Raw genomic sequence first — 11,681 nt, 5'->3', positions numbered from 1 at the left:
TTAACCTGATATGTTTAGCATTGTGTAGCTGAAGCTGAGAAAAATGCTGTGAATTAGTTTTTCCACATTTATTTTTATAAGCATTTTCAACAGCAGAATGTGCACCTGGAATACACACAGCTTACTTTACATTACTGTGCTAAGGTGGAAAAATTACTGTTTTAATTTTGGAGCAGCTGTTTTGTGCTTTATATGCACATCAATTATGGTTGTTTTATAGCAGTTGATCAACAGTGGATTATTATATTATTACAGCACTGATATGAGCTTTTCAATTACAGAAAACAATGTGCGATCATTACCATATCCACAGTGTCCATTAACCTCAATGTGTACTAGTATTCCTTGCACTGTAGTCTCAAGCTCTGTAATCTTTAGGAGAAGACTGCTGTATTCTGTTGTGAAAAGAGCCATTCTTCTGCTAGTTATCTTGCTACTTGTAGCTAGATAGCTTAACAGTTGAGCAAGTGAAGAAAAAAGGAGTAGATGATTATCTCAGAGGCAGAGTCAGATGGTAAATGATAGTTTGTTGTTGAAGTATTGTGTCTTTTCTCAGAGGAAAAAGTTCATGTTTAGTAAATTATTTCCTGTCTGTGCTCAGCTCTGCTCTTTTGCTGCTGCCAGCTCAGCTTCCGGAAATAAGATAGGTCCATATTATGAGATTATAACTGACAAAAAACAGAGCAGAAAAAGAGATCAGAGACATTTTTAGCCACTTTTATGTTTTATTCAACATAATTCATATTTCTGAGTGGAAGGTGAGTGTGAGCAACCATTCTCAATGTGACGTTCTTTTAGTTTCACTTTTGTTCCTCTTAGCCAGTTAGCCTCTTTTCTTTTGATTTACATTCAAACCTTGTGATTTTTTAGATTATATCAGCGGAAAGTGTTACAAATGTGACGTTTAATTAATTTTATTTAGTTTAATTCATTTTTATAATCCGTTTTGATCTGTTCTGAATATGTGGCTGCTTATGATTAAATGACAGCTGAGGTTTGTTTTATAATTATTTTCAGTCTAAGTCAGATTTATCTGTGCTGCACCACAAATCCACACACTCAGATTTGCGTACATGAACTCAGACTTGACCGTAGCTTACACTCTTGTCAAAATTGATAAATACTGAAGCTTGCATAAATATGGTCAGATGCCTGTTGTACGCTCAAATCTGAGCGTACGAATGGTTGAAAAATGAGGGCCACAGTCTTGTCAATTACGAGAAGCACAGAAGAGGTAAGTTGATCATCTATTCACAACCAAGATAAATCATTGACAATTCTTGTTTATGGATGTCGTAGAAAATTAACACATTTACCAAAAAGTCTCCTTTTTTGCACTACATTTTAAATACATATTGTATTGTTTTGTATTAATACAGTATGTCATGTACATAACAATAAAACATACTTTAAAAGAAATACTGTTTCAACTATTGGTATGATCAAGTGTCCATCAGGGTAAAAGGAAGGGAATGACAACAACTATTGTAAATAAATTAAATGATATTAGTCTGATGTAGTGGAATAGACATTTTTTTGACACAAGAAATCAACAAACGAACTACCTTCAAGTTCTGTGTGTAATATAATAAAGGAGTGTTTCCAAAATTTGACGCGTTGCATTATGGGAGGTGGAGTCCCGTAAACAGCTGCAAAGACGTGTTTTTACTTCATTAATACCCTGATTTCATGTGTTTCTTCTCCAGACAAGGAGGACAGAGATTTGTTTGACACTAATTTTGTTGTATTTTGTTCCCAGTACTCCCCTTGACATTACTCCATGATACATCCAATTTCGGCCAGATTTGGATCTTTTCATGTAAGCCCCAAAATTAATTGTCAGGCTGTAAAAACACCAGCATTTGTGTGGGGAAGTCACTTTGGCAGTGTTTGTGCAGTAAAATCCCAGTAATAATGAAGTAAAACCACTTCTACGCATCAATCAATGGGACTCCACATCCCACAATGCAAAGCAATGCACAAAACTTTACCAACAATGGTATTGAGAGAGTGCTTACAGTGGGAATCAAAACAAACTTTTAAGCAGCAATTTTAACCTTGTATATCTCTTTGCGAGCAAATTGTCTGTTTTATTGATATGAGGCCTACACTATGTATTCATCTGATTAAAAAGTTATTGTCCTGAGCAGCTAAAGTTTTTCAGCTTCATGTCACTGAATGTATACTTCTTTGAATTGAAGTATATAAATTCTGGATTAAAATAATTTTCTCAGCAAAATCCTAAAAAGTATAATTAATTTCAAGGTTACTTATAGTATAGTGATATTCTAAAACATGTATATGTATTAATGCCTTCCCTAATGCACAAATGGATGCTCAGGAGGTGAACTGAAGGCTGGCTTCTGGCACATGTACGAATGATGTTAAAAAACATATGACAACTCATTATTGAGCTGTGTGCTATCAAATAGAGAGCAAGTCGCTGAGTTGTGTGTTACAGCAGAGTTACAACATGCTTTACGGCAGAAGTAAAGCTTTAAGTAGTGCAGTTGAATGTAGAATAAGTGGCAAGTAAATAAAGCTGAGTTACTAAAGAAACTCGCCTCAGATCATTCTACATGTGTGTGAACATATTTGAATAGCGTGGGGCTATAACAGGTTCTGGCTTAAAAAATTGGCTTTATTCAGCTTCGTATTAGCCGGACTTGGAACAAGTCGGCTCTAATTTTGAGGCCTGATTACGGCTCTACAGCTTTGTTCCTAGATGGCCGCTGTCTGCAGGTTTTAAATAACTGTGTAGTATAGCTCAACATTCATGCTTAAGCAGATCTAAATGGTGTCAAGTTTATCAGTGTCAATTGCACTGAAGTAGAAATATATATATATTTACACGAGAATGTTTTCTGGTGTTTTGGTGCTTGAAAACTGAACTTTTTAAAATGGGCTCTCAGACTTACAGAATTGATAAAAATTGTACATGTACCATATAATCTATAATTGGAAAAAGGCTTTTGTACTCAGTAAAAACTAAAAGTACAGTTTTGGGGTTGTTTAATTTATTGACAGCTTTAGGAAGGGAAGTCATCTGCTAACTGTGACAACACTGCCTCCTGGACTGATTGTCCTCTGATTTCACAGACCCTAAAGGGATGTTGCTCATTATATAACTTCTGTGTGTCAGCCTCGATTAGGTGTGTAACTGAGTAAGTGTGAATAATGAGTACAGTTAAAGAAGGTGAACTAGGAATAACTTTAGTATTCCAACCAAAGTAGTATTCTAATTAAAATTTTCCAGATGAAACCCTTAAACTGTGGAGCTGCAATAACAGGATGTACTGTAGATCAGGAGTGCACACTACGTTGATGGCATTTTGTGTCGATCGCGCACGTGGGCCGCAAGGTCTCATAAATGAATGAGGACGGCACAGTCACATTTACTAAAAATGAAACCTAACAATTCAGGTTTTGAGCTCAATCTGACAGAGCACGAGCACACCAATCTGTTCATTTACAATCTCTAATAATAAGCAGAAGAAGAACCTCCGCCAGCCCTAAAAACGCTCACACACCGACCGACCAGATACATTTATTATCAGCATCTTTAGACAACCTACGTATGTGGAAGCTATTGAAGTTCTTCTAAAGAACAAAATGAGCTACAAACAATACAACACTGTGTGCTACTGACTAGTACACATAAATGTGCTTTTTTATTGTGGGTCTTTGATGAAGTGAGCAGCTGTTTGGTGCATTGCATTTTCAAAATATATATATATATATATATATATATATATATATATATATATATTTTTTTTTTTTTTAATCAAACTCAGTTTTTAAGTGTTACTGTTTCAATATTTTTTTGTATTTAAATACAAAGAAGTGGAACAAACTCAACTCTCTAAAACATTTTTAAATCCAAGTTAAAGGCTCTTTTTCTCTACTGCGTATGACTGAGAGGGAGATTAATAATGTTTTTACTGCTGATTTAATGTTCTTATTTATTTCAAAACTGTTGAATGTTTCCTGTTGCACTTTTTAATCATGTAAAGCACATTGAATTGCCTTGTGTATGAAATTAACCTTGTGCTGTTCCCGCATTTGCCTTTCAAAACCGAACCAAATCGATTCGAACCAATCATGAGGCGGTCATGTGGTTTAGGGCGGGATATCTGGGTGTGATGGAGGCAGAAGCGCCGAAGATGTGCAACTGCGGGGAAAGGAACTAGCTGGGCTACGGCTATTAGCATAACTCCGAATCAAAATAGAAAGATGTCAATGCAGTAGGATGGTTAACATGCCCTTAACTCACATACTCATGTTGCAAAAAATGGCAAAAGTCACTTAACGACATAATGACCGCAGCATCACTATCCCAAAAGAATGTTTTCACAAGCAGAGCCTTGTTGTTGTTGTAGCAGCATTTCTGCCGCGCATGCCGATGACATCATCATTTGTTACCATGTGATTGGCTAAAACAAATCATGGTGGACAGGCGCTTCGCCCAAGTAGTTTCAAGTATTGTGTTCATGTCCCTCCATGGTTCCGAAAGGATTCGTCAGACCCAGATCAATGTGGAGAACTCGAGTCAGCTGGAGGGCTACACATCAATCTGGCTCTTGCCAGGTTAGTATGAAATGCACTATACAAATAAATGTGCCTTGTGAAAAGCTGTCAGTGGTAAAAAGTAGCTCACGAGCCGAAAAAGTGTGTGCACTCCTGATCTAGATGAATAGAAAAGGAAGCAGCAAACCGAGAGTATATAATTAAAATTTTAGACCATGTGTTTTCCAATTCTGGCTCTATGAATTTGCACAGTGTGACACAGACCACCTTATGGTGAATCTGTGAGGAAATATGAAACTGCTCTCTCTGCATGGATTTGGGAAACACTCCTCTACAGGACCCTAAACAACAACAGTCGGACTTTGGTGTATGGATAAATAATCTCAGTGTGTCTCAGATGAGTGAATGGATCCCTCCTTCAGTAGCTGCTTTCGTGTCCAGTCAGGATGTACAAGTTGCTCAAAGCTGATGGGTCATCTGTGGGTTTGCTCTGCAGGATTATGTCTCTATGCAAACACAATAAACAATGGGAAAAGTTCTTGTGAGGAAATACATACACAAATACAGCAAAGAAAAACAAGAGAACCAGTCAACCATTTGTTGAGTTGATCTTCAGCTCATAAAACAAGTACACAGAGAAATAGAGCTCTACAATGAAAAAGAAGGAAATATGGAAAATGTTTTGTCACACCATTAAGCGAGGGAGGGACCAGTTTGAGGCTTTTAATGTTTCCACTGCACAAATTTTCGGTGCATGGAGAGGCCAAACAGGAGACATTTGCGTACGAATGCCAGAAATGCAACGGGACAGAGTAGCCTTTACCTCCATGGCGATAGGAAAGGATTTAATGTTGGGACTGTAAGTAATTCATGTCTCTGTGGTGCAAAGAAAGGAGGATGGATTTTATCTATAAATAATCAGCATCTGTGGTGTGTGAGTGTGATGTATTTCTTAAATGTTTTTTTTCATGTAGCTACAGTTGTGCTTGTGGTATGGTGTTAGTGTTTTTTCCCCTTGTGTCAATGTGTTGTGGTTGTGATTCTTAATCACCTCACCAATGTCATCTACACACTCCAGTCTCATCACTCCAGCCATCCTCCTCCTCTGCAGTTTAAAAGCCAGTCGAACCTTAACTCATCACCAGTTCGTGAGCTACCCTGTGGGTAACGTATCAGAATAACCTTCGTGACCTGTCTTCACACATCCTAATTTTTCCTGTGCTCTGTTTTTGCCTCCAGCCCTGCCACTAGGGATGTAACGATTCACTCAACTCCCGATACAATTTGGTTCACGATACGATTCTCTCACAATTTGTTTTACAAAATGGGACTGTAGACAAATGATGATTGAAAAATATTCCTTTATTTTTTTCGGGGGAAAACTAGAAAATACTGTTCTATTATTTTTGATTGTCAAAAGAATCCCTTGATCAACTATTCAAAACAATGCAATTTAACTAAAAATAAATCCTGAATGAAAATAAATAAACGAATAATACAAATGAAGAAGAAACCTATTAAGGAAAATTCTGGTTCTACAGTAAACAATGCAAAACTGTATAATAGTTCCTTTTCTTTTTAAAAGTGCAACTGAAAATGTATTTTGTGCCTTAATATTTGGACACAATACACCCTCCCCAAAGGTGGCCAGCCACAGGGTGATCAGCCCATAGCATACATCCCAGGTCAACGCAGGGCAGGGGCCACCTGCCCCCCAAGCCAAGCATGAGCCGACCGACTACCCCGATCTGCTATTTGGGGGCCTAAGAGGTATCGTTCCTCTTGAGCCAAAGCCACTGTCTGCTTCTTTTTGCTGACTCTGGCCCCTGACTCCAAGGTCTCTGAGTTTGGTAATAAATGTTGCCACAAACCCTCTGCATCCAACTTCCACTGGGCGGACTTCTGTCTTCCAGCCACAATGTTGTGCTTCTGCAGCTAATTCAGCATAGCACAGGTGTTTTGGCTCATATGCCTCATCTACGGAATCCTCCCAGGATACGGTGAGCAGATCGGTTGTCCTCCAGAGCGGTCGCAAGGCTCTTTATAACTATTCAGCTCAAACCTGGTCCGTCTGTGGGCGTCAGCCTAATGCTGCGTTCACACCGGACGTGGTGCAAAATGTTTGCACAACCAGATGACATACAAAGTTAATGTGAAGACACAGCAATGGGCAAATTCCTCTCCTGTTGGTTGGCGAGGTTTGATTACGTTGGCCGTTTATTGGGCGCTCCTGTTTTTCCGTGACATTTGCTCCTGTTCGAACATTTGCTTGAGTGGAAAACATTGAACTCCAGTGAATGATTCGCCTTTCGTGTGTCGCCAATCAGAGTTCATGTTGTCAATGACGTCAGGCCGTCAATGCGGAAACCGGTCTTTTCACCCATTTCAGCATGGAGGAGAAAATAATCGATGGCTCTTCAGCTTCCACAGAAGGGAAAGAGCAGTGATTTTACTGAGGTCCTCCATAGTAGATGGTGAAGAGAAATTAAGTCTGGTTGATTTGTCTCAGACGTGCATATGAAGCGATCCTGCAGAAAACATTTGTGCCACGTTCGGTGCAAACGAAGCCTAACATGTAGAGGTTTGGCATTGCCTTAACTGGGCTTCTGGTGTTAGTCTCCACCCTCATTTGTGTAATGCAATTGTGACACAGTGGTGTTAAGCTGCAGTATATAAGATGTTTTGGTATTATTTGGTCAAAAATCCATGATCATCTCTGAGCATATTGTAAATCCAAAGTGTTCTGAGTGGACTCTGAATCTCTTCTCCTTCTCTTGGTTTTATAAATAGACGAGAAATCCAGAAGCGTTACTATTAGCTACTCGACAATGCGTGTTCACGTACCATCGATAGTAAATGTGCAATGGTGGACATTCTAGCAGGAGAAGTTCCCATCACAGTGTTAGGCATAATGATTAAATGGCAAAGCAAGCGGAAAAAGGAAGACCAACGTGAAGAAGCAACAGTCTAAAGGCTCAAATGTGTTTGGGTGGATTGGACTCTGACTCGGTACGTGGGGCAGTCCACGCGCAGTCTGCCCCACATACCAAATAAGAGAGAGTGAGTGATAACAGATGCGATCAATCGCTTGTAAAACTAAGAGAAGCCTATCCAAGGTTGAGAGAACATGTGCATTTAATTTACAGTCTGGACATGGAGTGTCTGTCTGTCTGCTCTGCAGCTGAGATCAGGAGGCGGAGGAGCGGCTGTGAGCTTCTAGTTATGTCCTCACAGCAGTGACTGATACAAGCGTTCATGTCTCTAAAACATAAAAAAAAAAACTCTGCAATAACACAAGATAAAATCCCTACATTTGTCACTAGTCTGTATTGAAAAAAAAGAGTGCGTTTCCGAGGTAAAAAGACGATTGGTTTTGAAACAGGGAGAGGAAGGGGGAGCGTGGTGGTTTCTTTACAAATCTCATGATTTCACATACTGCAGCTTTAAGAAGAGGTGGATTAACTCGCTAACTCTCCACTGAAGCCCCAGGCCCATTTTGACGTACCTGTTTGTCCCCAAAACTCTGAACAATCGGGTCTCATCTGTAATTTCTTGAGTGACCTGCACAGTAAGAGGAAATTCATCATATTGATATGATGAAAATATGAATGTGAATGACTGAGAGCAAAGAATAGCAATTCAGTACCTCATGAGAATGAAAACTCCTCCCTTTAAGACCGTGCTTCCAAAATGCCAACACACTGTCTTGTAAGCACACTGTAAGGAGATATTGTGTCATTTTAAAGTACTTTAACTGATTGTCCACGAAACCCAATGAATATAGTTAAAACTTTGCAAACGTTTGCTCAAGACAAATTAAATGTCACACATTTGTTTACTTTTTTAAAAGAGTACATCATGTTGCATGTTTAAATATTTAATTTAATTTTTAATTAATTTTTTTTTAAATAGACAGCATTTCCCCATTTAATGAACACGTCTGAAACTAGCATGACACAAGTTAATCTCAAACACAGGCATGGTACAAAAATAGTCGCCATCTTGCATCACAGCTAACATCTATGCTCTTTCGCTGGTTAAAAACAGAAAGATCATGCTTGATCATGTTGTTATGACTTTGTAATTTGGCTTACACCTATCGGGGGTATTTACTTAAGCATTGACCTAGCAGTGGTTAGAAATGACTTTGCTTTCTTGTAAAGGAAATATTCATTTAAAAAAGCACTTTGAACAAATACTAAACCTTTGTTGTTGTTTAGCACAATACATTTGCTGGAACAGAGTTGCTTATACGTTCCATTCATATTGCTACGACAAAATTTCATCAAAAAGGATTGATCGCAATTAGTCAGTAAAATAATGTGATTAATCGTGGTTACAAATTTCAATCATTTGACAGTACTAATTATATTTTACAATAAATACTATTATAGATGGCTAGTTTAAAAATGCCTGTTTGCATTGACTAATTGTTCACATGACAGTGAAATTGAAAAATGTGTGAACATTTTCATGCACTGTAGGCTCAAATTTGGATACATCAAGAATCTGTGGATCGTTTGTGTAGGACAGTCTGAAGATATGCTGTACAAGTTTGGTGTCAGTTGAGCTTAAAATGTCTTGTCTTTTGCCTCCTGACAACTACAAATGTTATAATTGACTGTAACCGTGGCTAAAACATTAGGAAACTATTATTTACATTTAACAGGAACTGGGACTCAACAGGACCAATAGAGATGCAGTTGTTTTGTGCATACCATTGACAAAATTGTACAAATGAATGGTGCTACCTAATGTTTCAATGGTGAAGTCAAAGATGATCTCAGCAGACAGCTCCTTGGATGGAAGCCCTTGCATGTTTATGATCCTGACCGTTTCTATTCAGTGGGACATAAAATCGACATTAGTATGAGAGATATCTGTAGGATTCACACCATGACCTTATGGAAGGGCCTCACTTTCTTCTGCGATGAGAACAGTGTCTCTGTCCAGCTGAGTTATCTGTACAGCTAGAAGACCTCCACTCTCTGCAGAAGCACAAAGTCAGTCACAGTCAGCTCTGAACTGAATTTCAAAAAAATTAAAACCCAAAATCTGTTACCTGGAACTGAAACAGGTATGCCGTTTAGCTCGATGATATCAAACTTCAGCTGTTTTCCATTACTGTGGTCTCTAACACCAACGCACAGCTGAGGGAATTCATCTGTGACAGACACCAGGAGCTCAAATATCGGTAGTGAATCTGGCAGCCGAATGGGTATGTGCTGGAGTAAACACACAAGAAGTAATTTATTTATAAAGCGCTTTTTGCAGATAAAATCACAAAGTGCTGTACAGAGCTGTGGTGAAAATACAAGCGCAACATCATAATAAAATAATAAAACATGGGTGCATACACATCATAAAAGCATCATAAAAGGATAAAAAACAAACAAACAAGTTTTCAACAGTTTTTTAAAAGTGTCCACACAGTTGAGCTCCCTGAGAGACTGGTGCAGGTTATTCCAGAGTCTGGGGGCCACAGCCTGGATCGCCAGGTCTCCTCGAGTTTTAAATTTAGTTTTTGAGATTTTTAAGAAACCCTGACCTGAAGACCGAAGGCTTCACCCTGAAGTGTAGGGGCACAACAAGTCTGAGATATATTGAGGAGCCTGGTCATGTAACGCTTGGAAAGTAAGAACTAAGATTTTATAGTCTATTCGAAACTTAACTGGAAGCCAGTGCAGAGTAGAATGAATGGGGGTGATGTGGGATGTTCTGGGAGCACCAGTTAAAAGTCTGGCAGCAGAGTTCTGTACGATCTAGAGTCTGTTTAGGGTCGACTTATTAAAACAAGTGAAAACAGAATTACAATAGTCAATGCGTGATGATGTAAACGTGTGTATGACGAGTTCCAGATCTGATTTTGATAACAGATGCCTCACTTTAGATATATTTCTCAGGTGGTAAAAACTGTTTTTAGTCAGTTGACGACAGTGACCATCCAAAGATAATGCTTGATCAAACACAACCCCAAAGTTTCTCAGGCTGGTTTTAACAGATGAGCCCAGATCACCAAGGGAGTTTTTAATCAGAGGGATCTTTTTATCAGGAGCAATGATCAGAGTTTCTGTTTTGTTTCAATTTATCTGCAGATAATTTGATGACAACCAGTTTTTCACACAGGATAAGCAATCTAAGGATTAACAACAAAAGTGAAACTCAGTCATTAAAGGAGCAGTACAACTGGATATCATCAGCATTTTCTCTGCATAAATAATACATCACGTGAAATTTTCATAAGTCCATAAGTCACAAGTACTTAGTCACAAAGTAATCACAACTGCTCTACAACTGTTGCCCTGTCCAGGGTGTACCACGCCTAGCACCCAGTGTGAGCCTGAAATAGGACAAAGCGGGTCTGAAAATGGATGAATGGCTCAACAACTATTAGCAAAAAGTGGTTGACACTGGTTAAGGAATACCAGAAGTTACAGATTAAGCAAAGCAGGTTATCAGCTCCCAATTATGCTGATCTGGGCCTCAGTGCACAGACTAAACCAGAACAACCAGGAAAGCCCTAAGACAGGACAACAGCTCTTCAGAGGGCTAAGACACACAGACAAATAATCACACATGCACATGCACACCTGCAGCTCCAGTTGACCTAAGATACACAATTTGTTACACACTCGAGGAGAACATGCATGCTCAACAAGGGGCCTAATTTTTAACCATCGCCTCTCACACCTGCTGAATCAAGGTATGCGCAAATTGAAAAAGAGATGTTGGCTCTAGTATTTACAACTACAAGGATTCAGGTCACAGCAGAAACTGACCATCAGCCCCAAACTATATGCATCTCCTGCTGCAATGTTGAAACTGCACCGTTATGATTTTTAAGCAACACTTTGCAGTGCATGTGTTCCCCAGACACCGCTGACTGATAATGCTGCCCAGTACACTGGAAAGGATTTTGCTGATTTTGCATACACATTAGACTTCAAACACGCCTACTCAAATGACCTTGCTGACCATGCTATGAGGTCCGCCAAACAAACACCTATTGGAGAAGTGCTTCAGTGACGGAACTGACATTCAAGCTGCTCTACTCAATGGAAACTATATTCCCCGTGATGGTCTTCCATCTCCTGCTGAACGCCTATTCTCCAGGCGAACCACAACATTCCTTACCATGACTGAAACCATGCTCC

General features: G+C 39.1%; 1 protein-coding gene across 6 annotated transcripts in view; it reads right to left on the bottom strand.

Annotated features, from left to right (window-relative positions):
* Positions 1-897: 897 nt before the first annotated feature.
* Positions 898-11,681, bottom strand: part of map4k2 (mitogen-activated protein kinase kinase kinase kinase 2) — a 56,313-nt gene continuing 45,529 nt past the window's right edge. For 5 of the 6 annotated variants that reach the window (XR_003676076.1, XR_003676077.1, XR_003676080.1 and 2 more), the window contains 7 exons: positions 9,590-9,752; positions 9,447-9,515; positions 9,279-9,365; positions 8,174-8,244; positions 8,033-8,088; positions 4,832-5,033; positions 898-2,792 (listed from right to left, as the gene is read on the bottom strand). Coding sequence is in view for 1 of the 6 variants with exons in the window: in XM_028474278.1 (XP_028330079.1) it covers positions 4,946-5,033; positions 8,033-8,088; positions 8,174-8,244; positions 9,279-9,365; positions 9,447-9,515; positions 9,590-9,752 (534 nt within the window). In the remaining 5 variants the exon portion in view is untranslated. Of the gene's footprint in view, positions 2,793-3,947; positions 5,034-8,032; positions 8,089-8,173; positions 8,245-9,278; positions 9,366-9,446; positions 9,516-9,589; positions 9,753-11,681 lie in introns of those variants that run through there. The other variant, XM_028474278.1, reaches the window with a different exon arrangement.

Source organism: Gouania willdenowi, chromosome 18 (genome assembly GCF_900634775.1).
Source record: "Gouania willdenowi chromosome 18, fGouWil2.1, whole genome shotgun sequence".
In the NCBI taxonomy this organism is placed as follows: Eukaryota; Metazoa; Chordata; class Actinopteri; order Blenniiformes; family Gobiesocidae; genus Gouania; species Gouania willdenowi.
The sequence above is the reverse complement of the archived record's forward strand: the minus strand, read 5'-3'. Positions and strand labels throughout refer to the sequence as shown.